Source organism: Eschscholzia californica, unplaced genomic scaffold (assembly GCF_041429995.1).
Source record: "Eschscholzia californica isolate CP2 unplaced genomic scaffold, dmEscCali1.0.p SCAF_3, whole genome shotgun sequence".
Lineage (NCBI taxonomy): Eukaryota > Viridiplantae > Streptophyta > Magnoliopsida > Ranunculales > Papaveraceae > Eschscholzia > Eschscholzia californica.
Window position 1 is genome coordinate 42,498,865 of NW_028238420.1, and position 25,600 is coordinate 42,524,464.

The 25,600-nt window shown below is 34.2% G+C and overlaps 1 protein-coding gene and 1 pseudogene across 1 annotated transcript; one reads left to right on the forward strand and one right to left on the reverse strand.

Annotated features, from left to right (window-relative positions):
• On the reverse strand, positions 1 to 24,572 carry LOC147550489 (triphosphate tunnel metalloenzyme 3-like; annotated as a pseudogene).
• LOC147550490 (uncharacterized) lies at positions 15,907 to 19,665 on the forward strand. The gene is made up of 6 exons (XM_086669811.1): positions 15,907 to 16,335; positions 16,822 to 16,978; positions 17,222 to 18,009; positions 18,100 to 18,236; positions 18,410 to 18,824; positions 18,980 to 19,665. The coding sequence occupies exons 2-3, from the start codon at positions 16,835 to 16,837 to the stop codon at positions 17,807 to 17,809; spliced, it is 732 nt and encodes a 243-aa protein (XP_086525937.1). The 5' UTR covers positions 15,907 to 16,335; positions 16,822 to 16,834; the 3' UTR covers positions 17,810 to 18,009; positions 18,100 to 18,236; positions 18,410 to 18,824; positions 18,980 to 19,665.
• Positions 24,573 to 25,600: the final 1,028 nt, after the last annotated feature.

Here is a 25,600-nt window from a genome sequence, read left to right on the forward strand (position 1 = left end):
TTATTCTACCCATTGTGGAAGCTTCCCAGATCGAAAAACAGCAAATTTCGAAACTTGTGAATAATAATAAGAAATCCCATTCTCTTTCAATAACTCTTCAAGCAATTTCTTAACTTTATCAGGATCTTCTCTCTCACATTCAATCTCATAACTAGTACCAAACTCATACTTAGTTTCATCTAATTCCAATTTCAATCCTTTCCATTCATAAACATTTCTAAAATTTCTAAACCTACCTAAACAAACAAATCCATTATCACCAACAATACCAAATTCATCTTTAACCCTTTTTAAAGCCCTAGAAGAATCAATAGACCCAAGTCTCCATGTTTCAGTAACACAAACCCCACCAATATATAGAAGGATCGATTTCTTCTTCATCTTCTTCAACACGGCTAACACCATTAGTAATTACAACTTTAGCTTTCAAAGAAACAATACAAAGAGAATCATTGTTGTAGATAGAATCGTAATCGAAGAATAGCTCGTTTTGATGAAAGTTTAGAATGGGTACCATCAAAAAGTTGAAATTGATCAAAGAAATTATTTTATTCCTTGATGGTTTACAAAAGAAATATAAGATTCTATTTATAGAGTTACAATACTACTAGTTTCTATATTTACTAGCTTCTAATATATTTACTAGTTCCTAATATCTTACTAGTTTCTAATAGGGTCCATGGGTATGAGGCCCAAAATAATGTTAAAAAAGGATTTAGGACCCAATCTTCCCAAAAAATGGGGGTTTTAGTCCTTTTGCACTTTGGACCTAAAAACCCTTACTATATAAACCCAAATCCCTTCCATATCCCCGTACAGATTTCTCGCTATTTATAAATTGGGCCCGGACCAAAATGCAAACAGCATTTTTGTAGCGTGATTTATGATATTAAATAGGAAATAAGGGATATTTCCAAATCAACTTTCTCTCTCTTTTTTACAAGTTTAGAAACCAAATTAAATCTCCCTCTTTTTTAATCGGATTAAGGACCGAATTTTTCTGGGATCAATTTAGCTTGATTTGGGGGTTAATATACAAAATGTATATATTACTTTCTCTCACTTAACTTTCTAATTTGGAAAGACTCTATTTTCTTGGATCAATTTAGCGTGATTTGGGGGTCAATATACAAAACGTATATATCACTTTCTCTCACTTAACTTTCAGATTTGGAAAGAGTATATTTTCTGGGATCAATTTAGCGTGATTTGGGGGTTAATATACATAACTTATATATCATTTTCTCTCATTTAATTTTTGTTTTTACTTATACATAACCAAACATCTCTTACAAATTATGAAACATGGTCATAAATTCTGTACAATTTACAAATATTAGAGTAGCATTTGTTTTTGTTTTTACTCATACATAACCACGCATCAAATACAAATTATGAAACAAGTTCGTAAATTGTGTGTTATTTATGACAAAGAAACCATCATTTGTTATGTATACAACGTAATTTATCCAATGGTTCACATTATTAATACCAGAACTTAATATTTTTTACACAGGTACACTTCAGTATCTTCTCAACTATCTGAGTCATTCAACAAATAACAGTTACACGCTTTAAATCATTCTTGACAAACTTGAAAACATGTCCTGTTTTTATACTATACTGTTGAAGGGTGAATCGAAATGCTTTAGTTTTATCTTCTTCCCTACGTTGGATGATTCTGTAGGAATTTCCATCAGTAACAGCTAAACTACAAAACAAAAATGTAAATAATTGTCAAAAATACGTATCATTTATGAAAAACTACAATGTAAAATGTTATAAAGTATATATATATTGTTTTATAAATTTCATAGTACTGTTTAATAAAGTATATATATTGTTTACCTTTTTCTTACAATAAAATTGTACGGAAATCTTCACTGGTTCGAATGTGTAAAGCGCAATAAAGTACATATAATTGTTTGAACAATACAGATTGTTTACATTCTGTTACAATAACATTGTACGGAATCTTCTCTTATTCAAATGTGTCATGTTCAATAAATTACACATAATTACTTTTAAATTACACATCATTTATATTCTGTTACGCAAAAAAAAAGGTCATGTTCAATAAATTACATATAATTTCTTTTAAATTATACATCGTTTACATTCTGTTACAAAAAAACGTACGGAATCTTCTCTAGTTCAGAAATGGTACGGTTACCAGGATCTGATATCAAGAAATGTTTTAAAAATCAATATTTGAAACCTAAATCTAATGAAAAATAAATTAATACATGGAGACAAACATTACATAATCGAAGATAATGAATTAGTAAACAAGGATTTAACATTAATATCATAAATCGGTTATGAAGATCTTAGAGAGAGAAAAACATGAATAATGATGAATATTTGAAAAGATGATATAGAGATGAAACCGATTATAATGAAAATCATAAATATCTTTAAAGATAATGATGAAAAACATTAAAAGAAGGATTAAATTTGTTACCAAACTCGGATGAAACTGTTTCTTAACAATGGTACGAACTAAGTCCTTTGATGATGGAAATCGAAAAAAACGATGAAGACTTCAGCTGGTCTAATGAAGATGAAGCAGATTTTCGAGAATAAAAAAAATGGAGGATGAATAGAGGATTCGGTTTTAGAGAGAGAAAAGTAATGGTTTTCGTTTTTGGATAAGAATGAAGGTAGAGGTTTCTGCTAATAGGATCGTGAGTGGACAGAGAAGGTGCGAGATAAAAATGAAAAATAGATATTTGGATATTTTGAAGAAAATAAGTTTTTGTTTATATAGAATGTTAGTTTAGATATTATGATTTAATATAAATTCTAGGGATTTATATTTTCTCTGGAGATGGATACAAAAAGACTAGATTTCCATTTATGTTAATATTTTGGTTTATAAACTCATTTTAGGATTAGAGAGGATTAAAAGTGTGTTCAAGGGTAGAATTTTGGACCATAAGCCCAAAAATTATATTTGGTACTTCTTAATATTTTAAGTGGTTGAGCTTTATAAATGAACTCTCTTTTAATATAAGTATTGAAGCACCATTCCCAACGAAAAAAAAAATTATTGAAGCACCATGATCTATTAGATAAATTTATGAAAAACTGAAAACTATTGTGATTATTGTATTTGTAGTCGTAAATATGTACTAAAACTAAACCAAAATATGGGTATAAGGAAGTGAGATTTGTATTGATATCAAAGTACACTATATTCCAATATACACTTTTCTCATATATAAGGAATGAATGGTGGAGGGGTATTTATAACCCTTTCCATGCATTCACAATTCCAACACGTAAGGGACTAATGTGGAGGTGAATGGGATGCTAATAGGCACCTCATGCTTGCATGAGTGAGGTGGATGATAAAGTTTCTATGGTGCAGGCACCTCATATTTGAGATAAGCTTTCCATGGGCAGCCAACTAATGCCCCATAATAAGTTTTCTATGGGCAACCACTTAATGCTCCATAACACTCCCCCTTGGATGACCATCATTCTCTTTGTAATGACTATCTCTTCAAAATCTTGTCAGGAAAAACCCAGTGGGACAAAAATATGACAAAGAAAAGAGCACAATGCTGAAAACAATGAGACATATAAGTTACGCTATAGCTGCCTCGTTAAAACCTTGCCAGAAAAACTCATTGGGATAAAAACTGGACGAAGGAAAAAGAGTACAGAGCGTAGATATCCAGTACTAGTGATGCGAAAATCTTCATAGATGATATTCTCCCCCTGATGAATATCATATCTTAGACCGATGTAATCTTACACCATAAGATTATTCAAACTCCGCATTCCAATGCCATGTACTAGTTTTCTGAACGTTGTAGTAGGCAAAGACTTGGTAAACAAGTCGGCATAATTTTCACATGATTCTATCTTCTGAATATCAATTTCGCCATTCTTCTTAAGATGGTGCGAGAAAAATAATTTAGGTGAAATGTGTTTTGTTATGTCACCTTTAATATATCCTTCCTTAATTTGAGCAATGCAAGCCGCATTATCTTCGTAAATAATGGTAGGTGATTTTGTAATCCCGGGGAGATCGCATGAAAGTCTAATATGACTAATAATAGACCTTAGCCATACACATTCTCTGGTAGCTTCATGAAGAGCAATAATCTCCGAGTGGTTAGAAGATGTAGCAGGCATACTTTGCTTACTTGATCGCCAAGAGAAAGTTGTACCACAACTACTAAAAACATAGCCTGTTTGTGAAACTCCTTTATGTGGATCAGATAAATATCCTGCGTCAGTATATCCTATCACTTGTGAACCATCAGAGGAATTCTTCGAATAGAATAACCCCATGTCAGTAGTTCCTCAAAGGTATCGAAGAATATGCTTTACTCCCATCCAATGTCGTTTTGTTGGTGCCGAACTGAATCTGGCCAATAAATTTACTGCAAAAGAAATGTCAGGTCTAGTACATTGAGCCAAATATAATAAAGCACCGATTGCACTTAAATATGGTACTTCAGGACCAAGTAGTGTTTCATTATCTTCTTTAGGACGATACGGATCTTTTATAGTATCAAGAGATCTGACAACCATTGGAGTACTAAGAGGATATGAAGTGTCCATGTGAAATCTTTTCAAGACTTTTTCAGTATATAAATTTTGATGAACAAGTATGCCACTTGTGCTCCTCTCAATTTGTAAACCAATGCAGAATTTTGTTTTTCCAAGATCTTTCATCTCAAATTCTTTCTTCAAATATTCTGCAGCTTTTGAGACATCTTCAACTATCCCAATTAAGTTTATATATCATCAACGTATATTGCAATGATAGCAAATCCAATATTTGATTTCTTGATGAACACACATGGACAAATAGGATCGTTTACATATCCTTCCTTGGTCAAGTATTTACTGAGACGATTGTACCACATTCGCCCTGATTGTTTTAAACCATATAAAGCTCTATTAAGTTTAAGTGAATACATGACACGTTGTTTTCCTTCAGGTAACTTGAAACCTTCAGGAACTTTCATATAAATATCTGTATCTAGATTGCCATATAGATATGCAGTAACGACATCTAGTAGATGCATATCGAGTCCTTCTTGAGCGGCTAGACTGATTAAATATCTGAATGTAATGGCATCCATAACAGGAGAATATGTTTCCTCATAATCTATCCTAGGTTTTTGTAGAAAACCCTGTGCCACAAGTCGTGCTTTGTAGCGAACGATTTCGTTATTTTCATTGCGTTTTCTCACAAAAACCCATTTGAACCTAACTGGATTTACATCCTTAGGTGTGAGGACCACTGGTCCAAAAACACTACGCTTATTGAGTGAATATAGCTCTGCCTGAATTGCATCTTTCCATTTCGACCAATCAGGTCTTTGTCGACATTCCTCAATAGAGCGTGGTTCATAATCACCATTCTCTTTCAGAATTGAGGTTGCAACTGCAAATATTGTTTCGAAAGATAGAGTTTGTAGTTCCGCTATCAACTACACATATATCCTCATCATCCTTTGATATTGTCTTTTTGTAATCCATACCTTTTGTACACAAAAATAAGACATAAGATTATGATATATTTGTATTATATGAACATGACAATATATTACATTAATTATTTAAGAAACAAAGTAATATATACAAATATAGCACTATTCTGGGAAAATTTTGTCAAACTCTTCATCAAGTAGTTTGTCAAATTCAGCGGGAGGTAGATGATCAAAGCTACCATCGTATATATCTCTTTCGGCTGCTGGGACGCAATCTTTTAGAATCTCCAGATTACCGCCGTAATCAACAGGAAATAACTCGGTTTGTGATTCAGTATGATGAATTTCCACTTCATCAACTAGAAAATCAGACACATCTAATCTAGTGTTATAGGAGGAACCACCTATCTCCATCTGGTTCATTTCTGTATTCGTCGTTGATTTCTTTAACGACGCTTGATAAAGATCTACCAGATGTTTTGAAGTTTTACAGGTCCTTTGCCAATGACCTGTCATGGCACATCTATAACATGATTTAGTTTGCATTTCAGATGGTTCATTTAATTCCCTTTTTCCTTTGTCTTGTCGACTAAATGGATGATGTCTAGTACTCGAGTTATTATAACGTCCTCCACGACCACGACCGTAACCACGACCACATCCACCAGAGTGGTAGCCACCATCTCTGTTATTCCCACTTTGACTGTTCCCATGACCGCGTCCTCCAGAGTGGTAGCCACCATCTCTGGTATCTAATTGGTGATCGTTGCCACGACCACGCCCTCTAGAGTGGTAGCCACCACCTCTATTATTTTGTTGTGATCGTTGCCACGACCAACTCATCCATAAGATGTCACATAGGTTTCAGATACTTCTGAATAACCTGTTGGACGAGCCTCTTGGTTTTTCATAATAACTTCTCTATTTTGTTCCGCAACAAGTAGACAAGAAATTAAATCAGAATGATATTTAAAATTCATATTTCTGTATTGTTTTTGCAGGTTCATGCTAGATACATGAAAAGTAGAAAATATTTTCTCCAGCATTTGTTCTTCACTAACAGGAAAACCACAATGTGCCAATTTTGTCGTTATTTTAAACAAAACTATACTCAGAAACAGTTTTATAATCCTGCAGTCTTAGATGCAACCAATCATTTAAAGCCTTAGGAAGGATAACTCTTTTTAAATGGTCAACACGTTTCTTTAAACCGGTCCATAACAATAAAGGGTCTCTCATATTTAAATATTCCGACTTTAGATCTTCACATAGATGGTGTCGGATAAAATTCAGTGCAGCCGCACGATTCTGAGAAGTTTTATTATTGCCCTCTGCTATGGTTTTCCTTAGATTCCTTTCCTCTAAATGAGATTCAACATCAGGAGCCCAATTAAGATAGTTTCTTCCTGTTAGGTCAAGAACTGCAAAATTTATATTAGTTAGATTCGACATTTGAAAAGTAATAACACAACTTACTTTGATTTTCAAACGGTCTTCAAGATAACCCTTCGTCTATAACTGGAATTATTTCCCCACTTGGTTAGAGCCTCGTGCTGATAACGTATTGTGATTATTGTATTTGTAGTCGTAAATATGTATTAAAACTAAACCAAAATATGGGTATAAGGAAGTGAGATTTGTATTGATATCAAAGCACACTATATTCCAATATACACTTTTCTCATATATAAGGAATGAATGGTGGAGGGGTATTTATAACCCTTTCCATGCATTCACAATTCCAACACGTAAGGGACTAATGTGGAGGGAAATGGGATGCTAATAGGCACCTCATGCTTGCATGAGTGAGGTGGATGATAAAGTTTCTATGGTTCAGGCACCTCATATTTGAGATAAGCTTTCCATGGGCAGCCAACTAATGCCCCATAACAAGTTTTCTATGGGCAACCACTTAATGCTCCATAACAAAAACAACAGATGTTAAGGAATGTAACCCGGTTATAAGTGATTCCTTTATACAAATAGAGTTGATTTTCATGTTTTCATTACTTTAAGACTTCTAGCATCTGCATTTTGTTTGCAAACTACTACACTTATGAAAAAATTGTAACACACCTCTTACTTTCTCCTTATGAAAAAATTGTGACACACCTCTATTATACAAAAAATACTTTTGTTTAACGTTGAAATTGATAATAATAGATGAATGTGAAATCAATTTCATACCAAGATCATGTTCTTGCCAAAGTAACATATAGAAATAGGATTTATCACATTGTTCTACACAAGTTCTCCATTCCACTCGAGTTAATGTAGTTTATAATGATATAAGAATTCGAATAACTAAGCTAAAGATTATATTGGTTATTACACTTCAGTACACTAAAATCTGACAAAGAAGAAGAAAACTCAGAGTAGCACTCCTATAAAAGTAATATCTTTAACAAAATATAAATCTTATATGGATATTGATTTACTTAATCAACCTATCTTTCATCATCTGTGTATTTCATATGGAACTAATAATTGATCCATTGTTTCATAAAGTCTCATATTAAAACAAATTAAGGAAACACAATTCAACATAAAAATGAGGATTAAACTAATTACGCAGCATAAAAATAATAACCAAATGAGAAGATAATCAAACTCAATGAACAATATGAAACAATTTAAAATAATAAGATGGAGAGAGAAAACAATATAGTTGAACTTTACCTTAGAATCAATATAATAACCAAGATTATATCCTTGGCTTCAACTCCTAATTCAGCAAAGCTGCAGTTGCTTCCAAGATGTAAAGACAATACCTACAAATGGCAAGGCTATGAAGATAAGAAAGTCAAATGATATAATTAAGTGATGATCGTCAGAAGGAAATAAGTATAAGCAAAAATGGTTGCCAATGAAGAAGTAGAATCAGACGGGCTAAGAGCCAATTCGAGGTTTCAGAAGTAGTTTAATGAGAAACAAAAATCTAACAATAGACGTCTAAAGAGCCAATGCAAGCAGTATTACACAAGCGCTACAAGTACAGTCTACACTTTTTTCTTTGTCAAAGATGACGTTATCCATGACAACAATGAACAACCATAAAATAAGCTTATCACAAAACATTACATTATTTAGGAAGGAAAGGAGAGAACCTTTCTCGATTGAATCTACAATTTATTGAAGTCGTTCATGAATAAAACAAATTCATGAATATTAACTTACCTAATTCAATATATGTTATTGTTCAAGAAAAACACTAAATAAAGAAGTAGTGCCTACAATCTGTCAAAACAGCAAAAGCTAGGTAGTACCTAAGCAGGTAATACCAAAAATCAAATCCTAACATCTAGCTAGACGGAAAAACACCTGAAGCCTATTAAAATGATTCAATAGACTAAATCAAATCATGCAACCTCTTATAGAAACATATGGTGGATTAAGAAAGAAACTAAAAAGTTACCAAGTTTAGAAAAATGGCTTACCTCCTGATGAAGCGTCTTCTGTGTAGATGACTCTTCGAGTAGTAGATGATTTTGGTATCTCTTCTACGGTTTGTCTATACTGGTACCAATTTTTTGGTATTCCTCTGTACCTGTGTCTGTATTCATCTTTGTGCACATTTTTTGTGTGTTTTTCTGCTCAAATTTCTACCACAACCAAATGGCAAAGGTCCCCAAATTTTATCTTCACATTTTGCCTTCAGATATTGGTGCGTAAAAGAAGCGTTTATCGAAGCCATAAGGCCTGGTCTAGGATATATAGGTCGGACATTTTCACTATTTAAGCTACCAAGGCGTCGTTAATTTTTTTCACGATTTTCAATTTCGTTTTGGTGTTTATTCCACTTTCCTCGACATCTGAAATCTATGTCAAGTTTTATATAACAAAGGTCATAGCAAGTTTTCCTATTAGTGTAAATCAGAAACAACTATCTAGCTAAACATAACAAAAGTGATTTTGACAATTAATCTAAGCAGCTGTAGCATGTAATGACCTTTATTCCTGATAAAGTATTTCACTTCCCATTGTAATCCTTGCAATCTTGACCAGTGAGTTATTTTACCTTTGCAGGATGATAGACTTACAGGGACTGGATTGGCGGGAATGAGGCAAAAAGATTTGATCCAGTGGTACGTAACTCAACAGCACGAAAAAGGTAAAAAGAAAAAGACTACTATAATTCTAAAGGCCGATCAAATCAAAGCTACTGTAGAGGTAAAAACACTGGCTTTAGTATAATTCTGAAGATTTGTTACATTCAATGAGTTTGATTCAATACCAGATTTTCATACAAAGAGAAGGATAACCGAGCGTTCTGGACGCGGGAAGTGCATATGCACAGGTCGATCAGCGGTCTTATTATGATACTTATTATGATGATCCAATGGACGTGTCCGATTCTTATTCGCAACAACATGAAACTGAGTAGGTTTTCGTGTGAGTTGACGCAACAACCGCTATGTTTTAGACATATTCGGGAATCCGTTCTTTGGTTTTCTTCTGTACTTGTGTTTGTATTCATCCGGTGAACATTTTTTTTGCGTTGTTTTGCTCAATTTTCTAATACAACCAAGTGGCAAAAGTCCCCAAATTTGATCTTCACCTTTTGCCTTCAGATATTGGTGCGTAAAAGAAGCGTTTACTTTATCAAAGCCATAAGGTCTGGTCTAGGTTATAGGTCGGACAGATTGGAGTTTCACCATTCACACTGTACTAACATATATGTCCATATCGACAGCGAGGAATGTAGAGAACGGAAATTATAACTAAACCAAGGGGTCGGTAATTTTTTAATCATTTTCAATTACGTTCCGTGGAAATTTCTCAGGTTTCCATTCCAAGGGGTCACCTAAAGAGTGCCATGGAAAACTACAAGAGAATACTGTGACAAACAAACTACATCGAACATACTACAAATGTATGCAAACAACATATACATGTTCTTTCTATTAGACATTTCATCAAACACATATATGACAACATCAAAAACATAAAGATGCAAACCAAATTTTGACATTTCTATCAAAATCTACCTAACAGCTACTGAAAGAAACATTCTTACCACCATAAGATCAAACCCACATAAACTTATGAACAATTTTGAAAAACGAAACCAACTGAATAAATTTCTACAACGACTACAATGAAGATTAAGTTTAACAGAGATTGAGAGAACAAAAGATGAACCAATAAATTTCTACAATGAAGAGGAAGTTTAACAGAGATTGAGAGAACAAAAGATGAAGTTTACCAGAGAACACTAACCTCTCTCTTGGCCTGAAAAATGAACCAAAACCCCTAGGAAAATGATGTGAAGGAAATTTTTAATCTATCCGTGATTTAAGTGGGGGGTTTTAGTGGTTTCAAAAAATGAACCAAAACCCCTAGGAAAATGATGTGAAGGAAATTTTAATCTATCCGTGATTTAAGTGGGGGGTTTTAGTGGTTTCAAAAAAAAAGTGGAGGGAGAGGAGATGTGTCTGGTGAGTGAGAAGACACATCCGATGATCTCATAAAAAAAGATACATCCGATGGAAAACAGGAAAGCAATGTGGCTATAGGCGCCCAGATGCACACATAATAGATTTTGTCAAATCCAACGGTAGATGGTAGTGCTGATGTGGGTGGGATGGTTGGATTTATTCTGGGGTTTGTCCCAGTCAGCACCCATCCACCTGTTTTATTATATAGATGAACAATATTATATGAGATATCTTAAAATATGGAAAGATATTCCAACACTCCCCCTCAAGTTGGTGCATAGATATCGCACATGCCGAATTTTTCCACCAATTTCAAAAATATTCGACTTAAAACTGCTTTCGTAAGAACATCAGTCAATTGATCTTCTGATCGGATCTTTGGTAACTCCACAATGTTGTCGTCCAACTTTTCTTTAATAAAACATCGATCCACCTCAACATGCTATGTACGGTCGTGCTGGACTGGATTGTAAGTAATATCACATGATGCTTTATTGCCACAATATAATTGAATTGGTCTTTCAGAAGGATATCCTAAATCATCTAAGAGGAGTCTTAACCATAGAGATTCACATATGCCATCTACCATGCCTCTAAATTCAGACTCTGCACTTGAACGTGCAACAACGTTCTGTTTTTTACTTCTTCATGTAACAAGATTTCCACCAACAAAGGTAAAATATCCTGTAGTTGATCGCCTACCATTTACTTCCCCTGCACAATCTGCATCAGTATATACATCGATAGTTTGACAACTCGTATTTCTAGTAAACAGAATACCTTTTCCAGGAGCTGCCTTCAAATAGCTCAAAATGCGTAAAACATCATTCATGTGTTTTTCACCGGCATTGTGCATAAATTGACTAACAATACTTAAGACATATGCAAGATCTGTCGTCGTGTGTGCCAAGTACATTAAACTTCCACTGAGTCGTTGATATCTTCCTTTATCAACCGGTATTTGATTAGGCTCCACAAACAACTTCAATCCTTCTTCAACAGGTGTATCAATCAGCTCACACGCTGACATTTCCACCTCATGTAACAAATCTAAAGTATACTTTCTCTGAGATAGGTAAAGTATTTCAACGGACCAAGGTCTTTCTGCTGATGTCAAAAAATGGCTTTCCATTATATCAGCATGAAACAGGGAGTTGATGCATGACAGCCTCCGTTAAGTTGAATGTTCTGTCAAGTTAAGTTAAGTTAGATCCCGTAGGTTGTTCCTGCTTCTAGCTCTGGTTCTCTACTTCTCTACTCCTAATCCTCGCTCATTGCTCCTGTTCTTTGCTCCTTGCTCCTGTTCCTCACTCATTGCTCCTGCTTATTGCTCCTTTCTCCTGTTTCAGCTCCTGTTCGTCTGTTCCCAAGGGGAAAAAATCTACAAAGGGTTCGAAAATTGCTCCGACGCTCAAGACAGTCAGGGTGCTTTCTGCAGTAAAAGAATGAATATTGATCGATCTTTTTAGGGGCGAGTTATGAGAACTCAGAATTAACTGTGTTCTTCTAGGGTTTAGAGATCGTGTCCTTTGAAGGACGATTTGGGGGCCTTTTATAGGCTTAAGAGGCGGCGATGATTGTCGTGGAGGGAAACTTTTCCTTTGTGTTTATCTTGCATCCAGGATAGATGAAAGCTCCTAAGTTCGAAGATCTTTCGTAGATATCATGCCGATGTGATAGATCTTTGGGGAGAAGTTTCCTCCCTTGGACGCGTGAAGTCCACACTTGCTTAAACACTTAAAGATTTGTAGCCGACTGAGATCTCCGTGGAGATTCTGGGATTAAGTCGGTAGATTGCTGATGCGCTTTGCCTTCCCAGTTCTGGGCGTAAGGCACCGACCGAACCTACGTGGACCCCCCTTCATTCCTTTAGAAACCCTAGGGCTGGTCTGTTCATGCCAAGGGCGTTACAGGGCTGGTTTCCTCTAGCCGACCTCCTAGTTAGGGGAGTACGTGACGGATCGTCAAGGGTTCAGCTGACCTGCTACCTTAAGTCGAGTTGACCCGATAGAATTCAGGTCTGATCTTGACTCTTCAAACGTTAGTCAACGTCTGGACATTTTGTGCATCATCACTTTCATCTCAAATTCTTTAGATAAGTAATTCGGTAAAGCCTTCCATTCTTCGGGATCATCCCCAATAACCACCATGTCATCAACATATACAATAAGTGTTGTGAGTTTTCCTTTCTGTCTTTTTATAAATAAGGTATGGTCAGAATTGCTTTGGCGATACCCAAATTCCTTCATAGCCTTTGTAAACCTTCCAAACCACGCTTGGTGATTGTTTTAATCCATAAATGACTTTTTCAATCTACATACCTTCTGGTTATGTATCTCTGGTATCTTGCATCTCGGTGGAAGATCTATATAGACTTCTTCTAATAGTTCTCCATGCAAAAAAGCATTCTTCACATCAAGTTGTTGTAGTGGCCAATCAAAATTTGCTGCTAACGACAACAAGACGAGAACAATGCTGATTTTTGCAACTGGAGCAAATGTCTCTATGTAATCAACTATATAAGTTTGAGTGTAGCCTTTTGCCATTAGTCTCGCTTTGTAACGTTCAATTGTACCGTCTGCTTTGTACTTCACCGAATAAATCCACCGACATCCCACTGGATTTTTATCAACTGGACGATCAACTAGCTCCCAAGTGTCATTCTTTTGTAAGGATTTCATCTCTCATTCATTGTTGTTTTCCATTTTGGATCAGATAAAGCTTCCTGCACATTGTTAAGAATAGATACAGTAGTTAATTGATTTACAAATGACTTATTTGATTCTGACAACCGATGATCTGACACATATTGGCTCATAGGATATTTGACTTTACTAGACAACTCAGGTTCATATGTCGGTTTAGGAATACCTGTGGTTTGACGCAACGGTATTATATTTTGAGGTAGTTCAGAAGGTGCTTTAAGAACATCCTCGACAAGCAATTGGTTTGGTGTGTTACTAACCCTTGGTTCAACGGCTTCAATTGGAAATAAATCCACAATTTTTCAACGATTTCATTAACACTTTCTTCAATTACCGATTCAGGTGGTGGTAATTCTGGAATTTCAATTTCAACTCTAATTTTTTCTTCAAAAATCAAATTTACTTCAATATTAGATCCCATGTTGTTCTCTTCTACATCATTATCTGTTTCTTCATAATCAAGAGTCAGAACTTCCTGCTTGCTTTTCTCCCCCTGAAGTTCAGACTCAGGTGAAAAATACTTGGAATCTTCCTGAAAGATAACATCCAACGTAACAAACATTCGTTTAGTTGGAGGATGGTAACATCTGTACCCTTTCTGATTTGCAGTGTACCCTACAAATACACATCTTAATGTCCTTGGAGTTAATTTTGTACGTTGGTGTTCATGAAGATGAAAAAATGCTACACAACCAAAGATACGGGGAGGTAAATTTGAAACTATCTGAGAGGTTCTAGCATCCAATAGAGCTTCAAAAGGAGTCTTAAACTCAATAGTACTGGAAGGTACTCTATTAATTAGATAGGTTGCCGCAAGAAGTGCTTCTCCCCAATAAGATAATGTCATATGTGCTTCGATCAACATAGCCCTGATAACTTCTAACAAGTGACGACTCTTTCTTTCAGCGACCCCATTTTGTTGAGGGGCATTTGGACAAGTAGTTTGATGAACAATACCATGAGAATCCAAATAAGTTTGAAGTTTATGATCCATATACTCTCCTCCGTTGTCACTACGTATTATCTGGACATTTGCGTTATACTGAGTACTAAACAACTTATGAATCTTTTGAAATAATAACTTTACCTCACTTTTAGATTTAAATTTAAGATCATAAAAGGAGTAGGACTTTTATTTAAATTTAACGGAATCATGCATGATGACTTTTTGCAAGTGCACAAACATCACGTTGAAAACTTGAAACATCGCATTTAATAAATAACGATTGAAATAATTTCTTAAGGTAACCGAAGGAGGCATGCCCCAAACGTCGATGCCATAACCATATTTCAACTTTATTTTTTATTTCAGAACTGTTCATAACTAATGCTCGATGCAATTTACTAGAGATTTCAGATACTAAATCCAAGTAATACAACTTTCCTCGCCTAACACCATAACCAATCGTTTGCCTCATCCAAATGTCCTTAAATACACAAAATTCAGGCCAAAAAAATGACAACACAAAATAGAGTGGTGGTTATTTGAGACACTGATAACAAATTATGATTTAAAGATGGGACAACCAAAACAAAGTCTAAGTTCAAGGTATTAGTTAGAGTCATAGGTCCTTGCCATATAACAGGGGTTGAGGTCCCATTGGCAGTAGAGACACATGTATGTGAGGATTGGTTAATGGTTGAGACGTGCCTAGAATCAAAAGTCATATGATCTGTAGCACTAGAATCAATTATCCAAGTACTATTCGAAACATGTGTAAACATGTTTAAAGTCTTACCTACATTACCTATAGTGGCTACCGTAGATGAAGCTTGCTCAACAGTTGGAACTACAATGGTCTTCTTAGAGTTTTTCTTTCGATTATGGTCCCACCATTCTGGATAGCCTAATAGTTCATAACAATGACTTTTGGTATAACCAATTTTGTTGCAGTGAATACACTTGTAAGTAATTTTGTCAGATTGACCATCAACCTTAGCAAAATCTGATTTTGCCTTATCCCGAGTCATTACTGCGGAAGCATCAGTTGTTTCAGTTTCTACATTTCATAAATTAAATTAAAAAAATTGATGAAGTTTTTTTTTCCTTCACTTTAGCTAAATCGGAAAAACAAGATGAAGATGAATGCTCTTTCTCTTTCAATCAATAGAAATTCACAAAACAAATTTAAGAGTGTAGGCTCTGATACCAAGTTGAAATTGATCAAAAAAAAAATTTTATTTCTTGATGGTTTACAAAAGAAATATAAGACTCTATTTATAGAGTTATAATACTACTAGTTTCTATATTTACTAGCTTCTACTAGTTCCTAATATTTTACTAGTTTTTAATATTTGGAGCTTCCTAATTTTTTAAGAGTCCATGGGTATATAGACCAAAAATAATTTGATAATAGGTTTATAGACCATTCTTCACAGATTATGGATTTTTGGTCCTTTTACAGGAAGGGTATAAAGTATAGATAATTTATTGGGTAATACCAAATGTATCCCAATTCAAAAAACCCCGGGTTTTTTGAATTTACGAGGGTTTTAGGAAACTTTCCCAAAACCCGTGGGCGTGATTTATGGAGTATCTAAGGCAGCCGAAACAGAATGGATCTCACTCTTCATAAAGACACTTTCTCTCTCTAAACCTACTTGATTTGGGATTTCCATCAAATCTTCCGGATTCCTCGAAGAAAAACCCTAAAGAGATCGTTCGAAACAAAAAGTGTGCATCCTTTCATCTTCTCCATTCATCTTTTCCATTGAAGAATCTGTTCAGGTGAAAAGGTAAGCTGGTTCATAAACCCCTTTTCGTTATCAAAACGATTTAAAACGAAACGTGTGTTTCTTTTCATTGAAATCATTATAAATTGTTGTTGCTTGTCCTTTTCACTTTCTATTGAAGAGGATTTGTTGATTTAGGTAAAGATTTCTATGTAAATAGGAGGGTTCTTTTCGGTTTAATGGCTGTTGAAATGGTTTAGGGTTTTTTTCGTTCATTTTTTTAAAAAAAAACAGGGTACAAAATCGGTTTTGTTTCAGGAATAATAGATCTTTAGATGTTTTTGAAGATAATCTCGACATTACAATTTTTAGTTTTACTTGAAAAACCTAATTTTTCTTTTTAAACTTTTACTTCTGTCTAAAAATAAGATACTTTTGTGTTAAAAAAAACATATAATTTATGGAAAATGAAACCATTATTTTTGTTTTAGGGTTTAATGAAAATTTTGTTCTTGGTTTAGGGTTTAATGAAAATGATGTTTATTGCAGCAAAAGGTTGAATATGGCACCTAAAGGTAAATCTAAATCGAATGTTACAGAAGAAACAACAACAACAGTAAGAAGGAGTCCAATGAAAAGAAAAGCAACTGTTGAAGAAGTTGTTGTTAAGAAGAAATCAAAAAGTAAAGAAACATCAGTATCTGAGGTAATGTATTTGGAATATGATATAATTTATTGATATTGTGAAGCTAAATTGATAAATTATGATTAATTTACATATCTGTGTTAATCTTTTAAGAGTTTCTCCCTTGTTGTATATACAAATTTGGGATATACATTAAAATATTCATTCTGTATATAGATTTTTTCATCATGTTAAGTAAACTATGCGTACTTTACATGATTTATGTGACAGTGTACAATTTTGTTTTTTTGTGATATTGTGCAGGCTGGTGGTAGTTCTAAAAGTTTGAAGTTGAAGGATAAAGGAAGCTCGAGTAAGTGGGTTGATATTGTAGTGGAACAGAAGCTAATACCGGAGCAAAAGAAATCGGCTCTATTCAGATACACCCTTAGTAAACCAATAGAGTTGATCAATAGCATCCGTAGCTATATGACTGAAGAAATGAAGGAGGAGATAAGCAAAACTCCTTTTAGCCAACTATTTGATGTTATGGCAGAAGGTACTATATTAAGGGAGAATTATACTACTCGTCCAACGACTGCCATTTTGGATGTTCTTTATCGATATAAAAAATCGACAAAGAAATTTGTTATTGGGGGTGTTGAGATAGAATTCAAACCTGAAGATGTCTGTTTGTTGTTGGGAATGCCCATGGAGGGTTCTGAATATGAGGCATTCCCAAAGAAAAATGATATAGATCCTTTGAAGTGTGCGTTCTTGACCAAGTATTTCAAGGAAACACTTGAAGCATCAAGAAACAAAAATATGGGTCTTTCTAGTGTTGTTGTTGGTAATGCACTTCAGAAATGCGTGAGGAACAGTGAACCAGCAATAGAATTTGTTGGCTTCTAATAATGATGTTATCGGCGAGCTTCCTGTTTGCGACTTTGGCTGGTTTCACTGTATTGCCTAGCATTTATAAGAACATCCAATCTAGAAGAGCAATCAACAGGGTGTCATGGCCAAGAGCCATACACTCATATATGATGGAAACGATCGACAAACATTCAGAAGACCCAACCAAAGCATCTGGTTGCTTGTTACTTTTGCCTGTGAGTAACTTTTTTACAACAACTTTTTATATAAATTGCATATTATTTCATATAAAGTATGAGTAATTTACATTTCTTTTTTTCCTTTAGTTCTGGGTGTGCATGCATACTAATCTGTATCCAAAAAATGCACTGAATGCAACAAGATACCCAAGGTTCTTAAGGTGGTCTGTGGATGGATTTATTAATGGGATGGAAAAAGACTAGTTGCACTGGTACCTGAGGAGGTAAAATTAACTTTTTATGTGTTTTTTCATTAATGAAAGTTTAAATTTTTTATAACTATGTTATATTTCTTTGAAAAGTATATGTAATTTATCGTAAATTACATATAATTTCAGAAGGTTGGTTGTATGCATGTACAGAAGACTCTATGATTTATGTAACTTTTTAGGTACAGGTTTTTGAGGATGTTGTGGATGATGTGAGTGAAGAAGAGAAGGAAATGTTAAAGTTTACTGAAAAGGTAGTAGTGGAAATACCTTTTGATGAACAGTTGAATAACATGGTGATGATGGAAGCCCTGAGTAGAGAAGTGAATAAACAAAGAGAAGAATTAAAGAAAAAGGATGAGGAAATTGAAAGTTTGAGAAATGAAGTAACACAACTGAAGTTACTTTTAAAGTCTGAACAGAGGGATGAATCATTGATTCATAATGATTATAATGAAGGAAGTGGTGGAGTTAATGTGGACCAGAATGAGGAGGAAAATAATGTTGGGGAGAAAGATAATGTCAATGATGAGAAGATTGATGGAGTACAACCGGATGATAAGGTTCAGGAAGAAGAAAATGTTCAAGAACAACAACAGGAAGGTCAGTAATTATAAATACTTTTACTGTTTTCAATTATAGTTTATGGTAAATTATGCATACTTTATAGATACTATTATTATCACAGGAAAAATTTTATATAATTTTTTACCTATGTTATGATAAATGATTTTTTTTTACATGATTGTTGTTGTCAGATGAAGATGGAAACGTGCCATGCACAGCCATTGTGTTGGTGCCTAATGAGGAAGAGAAGAATTATAGTTCAACTCCAATTTTGATTTGGGAATAGATTTCACAAATCCACCCGACTTCACCGACGTTGTTCAAGTTGCAAAAACCTATCAAGAGAATGCTGAAACAGATACACTCATAGATGATGACTTTGTCCAGACTACTCCAACAACAGTAAAGAAGAAGAGAACAAAATCAAAAGCTGTTAAGGGTGGATCGGATAAAACAGTTGATCCTGTTGAAACACCAAAACAGAATTCTCTTATTAAGAGAATCAAACAAGCTCCCAGAACAAGGAAACTAACTGAAAAAGCCGAGCCAAAAGAAAAGGCCGAGAAAGAAAAAAAGAAGGAAATTGCGAAAAAGGAAGTAGTGAATGTTGAAGAAGTGGATAAAAAGGGGAAGGGAGTTTCGATTGAGGATGATGAAAAACTTAGCAACTGGAAGAAAAGCAAAGTTTGGAAGAAAGTGAAAGATAATGAGAAAGGTCTGCTTGAGGAGTTTAACCAAGGAGTGAAGATGAAGTAATGAAATAGAAGTTTAAATCCTTGTCGTTGTCTATGTTTTGAAATGTTTTGTTGTTTGTGTTACATTATGATGATTGTAATAATCTGTTATCTCTAATATAATATAACTATTTTGCTAAAAATTCAGTTTTTTAAACTAACAACAATTAACATGCAGAACAATTGTATGGGAATCCAATCTGACGAGTGATGTTAGAGGAAGAGAGGTGAATTGGCTTATGATGAACTGTGAAACCGATGCTCAGCTTATAAATTGGTGGTCAAAGCATCTATCTTCCCAAGTTTTGGTTGGGGCTGGACAAGTGTTCGTTCTCGCGTCTGAATTATGGGTAAGTTTTATTTAAAGAATTCATAATTTCACAATAGATATTTTTTTAGGTCATACATTACATTTTTTATATAGATGAAAGATTTAGAATGATTAGTAAAGTATGTATAATTTACTGAATGTATCTTTTTAGAAGGTAAATTATGTATAATTTACTGAATATATGTATTGTCTGTCATAAATTATACATACTTTATTAAGAAGTATTCATATTGAAATATACAATATGTTGTTTTTATTTGACAGACAATGATAAATTGCAAGTCAGCTCAGGCAAACATAGACCCCCACCTATCTGTTCGGTTAATAAATGAGGCTGAAAGAGGGCTAATATCTTATATAGTTGCTCCAATGTGTCATTCGATGATTACAGATATTAGTAGGGGTATTCATTGGACTTTGTTAGTATTTGATTACTTTGATCAGTCTTGGACCCATTACAACTCGTTATTCTTTGACACAAAGCTCCGTAAACAATGTGAAGAAAATGCTGCAAGGTATGAACAATACATATTAGATGTGCTTCACAAAACTAAATATGTGAGTCCTGAATTTAAGAAAAAATGTAAGGTTTCGAAGACGCCGTATGATCATCAACAAGGAGAAAAGTAAGTACAAGATATTTATTACTTTTGTGATTACTGTAATACATACATATAGTTTTATAGTTTATAAATTATTTGGTGGTTTCATAATAAATGTTATATCAATGATTGACAGTGCGGATTGTGGACTATTTGTTATGCTTCATATGGATTTAGTATTCATGAAACATTACAAATGGGGAGTACCAAATGAATATCTTGCGGACGATTGGATTGAATTAGCTCAGCGTAAAAGAGCGGAAGTGACGTACGAGCTATTGTATGAAACAAGAGATCTGTGGAAAAAAACTTTAATATAGTTTTAATTTAAGTAAGGTTTTATTTTTTCGATTTGAAAGTAGTTGTAATGAATTATATTTGACTGTTTGAAGTAAAAAATATTTGGATGGGAAATGTAATTTTTAATTAAAAATTTCATATTTGTTGAAAAAATTACTGAAATTTATCAAGTTTCTTCCTTTATTTTTTGATACAAATATGAATGAACAACATGATAAATGTGAAATTTACATGAAAGTATGAATTAAATCTGCAAAACATTTACTTTGTTAAAAAAGTATTGGCTAATGTTGAAAAAAATTTCCAATAAAATCCTAAAAAATATATAATATTACGATATACAGTATTAGAGGTATTTGGTGTTCTTTATCAATATTCACATATGTTAAGCAAGGTTCATACCACAACCGCTAAAGTACGAACTTTTGATAGAGTATAAAAATAGAATAGTCAAACAAAACGTATAATTCAAACATTGAAAATTTCTTATTTATTTGAATTGAAAGTGTAATGTAACATATGTGAATACATCAAATGTTTGCCCTACATGTTTTGCGATTGTGGTAAGAAGGTTGCTTACACCTACCACATATCCTTAATTTCCTTGGCATGTTTCCCGAGCTCTCGATCCGTACTGTTCTTGGACGACCTGGTCTACGACGAATCAACGGTGGGAGAATTTTGGTAGCTTCATCAAAAGTCCTTGGTTCATCAACATTGGATATAGGCATTATATGTTCCTGGTAAGTCTTCACATAAGACTCAGTTGTCCAAATAGGATCGTAAAAACAATCTTGTTGGTCGTCAGACAAGCTTTTAATACACAACATTGCGTGCTCACAAGGAACACCATCAACTTGCCACCTTCTACAAGTACAAGAAATAAGTAGAAGATTAACACAATGAGAAGGTTCTGAGTAAACCTCGAATATGAATGGGGCTGCCTGGGCAATATTCCAAGTTGCCGCACTATCATATTTTGCTTTCAACAGATCAGTGATGGTTGGACACAAGAATGTTGTCCATTTTTTAGACAATTCGCGTGTTGTGTTCATTTTGTTCATTATATGAATACGAATTGCCTCCAACATTGCTGTAATTGGTAGTCCACGAGCATGTCGAATCTGATTGTTAAAGGACTCTGATAGTTGAGATGATATCGCTGTGTATCTGTATGGAAAAAAATCGTATATAAATCTTTTATATTTTGTTATAATATCGATAATTTTTCCTAAGAAAAATCCATAATGTACAGTAAATAACCTAATTATGCTGTGTAAAGTACATTTTATTTTCTGATCGTACCTTATACCGGGAAAGAAAGCATCTGCCCGAGAAGCAGGGTCTAAGGATTGAAAAAATGCAGCAACTTTTGAACCACCCATCTGTATCATCTGGTTTATAGTTGCGTGATACTCGGATTCGGGAAGAGCTCTAGCAGCCTTGAAAATCAATGTTTGGAAGAATTTTGATTTTCTAGCTCCATTTGCCAATCTTAAATTCAGATTGTTCCTTAGATGCCAAACACAAAAGGAATGGTGTGCTGTCGGGAAAATGTTCTTGACACCGTTGATTATACCATTGTGACGGTCTGAAATAAAGATATACGTCTTTTCCATATTCAGAGCATTGCGCAAATGCCTTAGAAACCAGTCCCAATTTTGATCATTCTCAACATCAACCACAGAATATGCTAACGGAAATAGACCTGAAAATTGAAAATATTTTAGTGAAAGTATGAAAAGTTAAACATTCCACAGGCATACTTCTTTAAAATGTATATAAGATGGTCTGTAAAGTATTCATAATTTATGGTAAATTTATAATAATGTACATAAAAAGATGTAATATGATGTTGAAAAAGGTGATACTTTTTAGATTAATTATGAGTAATTTAAGAATGTTCAGAAAATACCATTGTTACCGTCTTTAACCACAGCAGCCAGTATGCACCCGTTAAAACGAGTTTTGCAAAATGTCCCATCCACATATATAACTGGTCGACAATATTGAAAGCCAACCATACAAGCATGTGGTGCAATGAAAATTCTTTTAAATCTCCGAGACACATCGTCAACTTCAAGTTGTACTATGCTGTTTGGGTTGGTACGTGAAAAGGCATCAGCATACCATCTAAGTTTTGCATAGGAGTCTCCTTCTTGACCAAATGCTTCATTCATTTCTACTTTCTTCCCCTCATAAGTGTAGTAATATGGAAGTTGGACAGCGTAATCTTTCAAGAAATCTTTTTTCAGACTTGTTGTGGAACGATCTGGGCTTCTTGTAACCTCATCTAAAATAAGTTTCCCAACAAATGAACTGTTTAGTTTTGGTTTCTTGGTCTTCTTAATGAAATCTTCACAGTCATGTTTCATTTCCCTGTCTTTCAAAATAAACATAGATTCGCATTTCAATGGCGCACATCCATGTACTCTCCATTTGCAATCTTCAACAGGACATACAGCAGTTACCCGCTTCGAATCATTTTTAATAAATTTAAAAATCATGGCCAGTATTTATACTATATTGCCGAAGAGCAAATCGAAAGGCTTTAGCACCCCCGGGAAATAATTGACCAGGTTCAGTAAACATTTTATCCCAACCATCCGATTTTAGTATCGTCTTCTTGCTTTGAATTGATGAATCTGTTTGAATCTCCATCTGTTCTGTAAAACATAATATTAAATTAATTGATATTGATTTAATAATTAAGCATATATTTCAATACAGACCAAATGTACAAATACGTAAACAATTTAAACTGTACATAACAAATTACATACTTTATGTGTATGTATGAGATTAGCAGTCAAGTGTAAAAAAGTACGCATACTTTGTAGCAAGTAAAACTATAATATATGCCTATTACAAATTCCTTTACAACACAATGTCACAAGTATGTATAATTTGTAATGAATTTTAAATATGTATATATATTTTACAACACCATAATAGTGAAAAAGTAAAAAATATGGAACATAAAGTATACATAATGTATATTACACTACAAATTTTTTTCCATACAGATCTGAGGTTAAATAACTGGAATCTAATATCCATCATTATCTGTACTATCAGTTCAATTTGATCTGAATGTAATCAAAAATCTGAAACATCTAAATAATTGAATGTAAACATCAGATCTAGATTACATGGATTCAATAAAAATGAAAAAGAAATATCAAATACATGGAAGAACACTTTAGATATAGAAGATTACAGCAAAACAGATTCAGATTAAAGGAAATGAAAAAGAAGAACATTTGATTTTTATCAAATCTTCAATATGAATCGTTAACCTATAAACCAATAGAGATAAGATCTTAAACCTGATTAGTTGTGGCTAGAATAAAGAGATAATCAGTAAACCCTAAATAACAATGGAGGTTTTGATGATAGCTCTTGATTGAATACTAATCAATGGAGTTTTGGACAGCTGGGGGGAGAGTTTAATGTATGTTTAATGAAGATTTCATTTTTAGAGAGATAGTGGGAAAGTTACTGGATTTCGGTTACGGAATTTTAGAGAGAGAGAAGTTAGTTACAAAACAAACGTGATTGGAGAGAGAAAGTTGAGATAAATATGGAGAGAAAATCTAATACGGTTTAGAATGAAAATTACGTTTAGATATTAAAAGAAGGTTAATATATGAACAATATTATATGAGATATCTTAAGATATGGAAAAATATTCCAACACAAAAAAGGTGTTTTCTTGGTGATGAGTTTTGAGATGTAAGGGGGTAATAAGATCCGATAAGTTTTTGTGAGTAGTTGAATCTGGTAAATGAAGCTTCACTTCAATTTCCATTGCTACAATGGTTCTATAAACGCCCCTCGTCATTGTTATTAGCGCACCAAGCAAAAATTGGTTGGAATTGGAATGTTCAATTTTGTATGGAAATGCCTTTGATTTCATGGTGCTTTAGGTCATTCATTTCGTCGAACTTTAGGCCAGTAGTATGTCTCCAGTTATCGTACTTATCACATCGTATCGATGTATCAATGTCTTTGTAAGGACCATTGTAGTCAATACTAAAAAAAATTATACGAAAATGGGGCGTCTTTTATAGTAACGTGAGGCGTTTGTAGAACTCCCCTTGTGGGAGAAGAATGGTCCTATAGGCACCCGGGAAAAAACTGTTTTGGGCCCGTTATGGCATTGATTTTTTTTTTCCAAAAAAGGGGATTGACTTGGTCAATTTCTTCTGACTGAACACGTCTATAGGCGCGCCCCCTGGGCTCAGCCACCTACTTCTTCTGTTCTTTCTTCCAAAAGCTAACAATCTGTAATGGTTAGTATCGTAATCGTCCTTGTCACTGATTTGGTACTGTTAGGTCCGTCAGGGTTAGTGTAAGTGAGAGACAAGAAATGGGGAGAGAGAGAAGACAGAAACAAATTGTCTTCTTCGTTGCGACTCCGCGAAGACATTTTGTGGTTTCTTTTACTGTGTAGGGGGCAAGAATTTGGTCGTTTTGGCGTTTTTTTTTTTTTGTTGAAAGGTATTCGCTTTGGCGTTTTGTTCAACTCACAATAACGGTTTTGTTCAACTTACAATAACAGCCATGTAGTGACATCAATAGCATTGTTAAAGTCAAAAGTGTCTCCTTTCACGCCCTAAGCCAAAAGCAATTCGACCACAATTCTGGGCCCCCAGTAAAATTGGTCCCGGATAACATTTTTAGAAGTGCTTATGGGACTAACCTTTTCCCAAGGATTATGTTGTCATGGTTGCTACAATATTAGGGTTGGGGGTGGGATGAGAGCCCCTTGGCCGCAATCCCATCTGGAATTCCTGAGTCTATAGTGATTCTTATGCAATTGACTCATGTATTATGTGACTC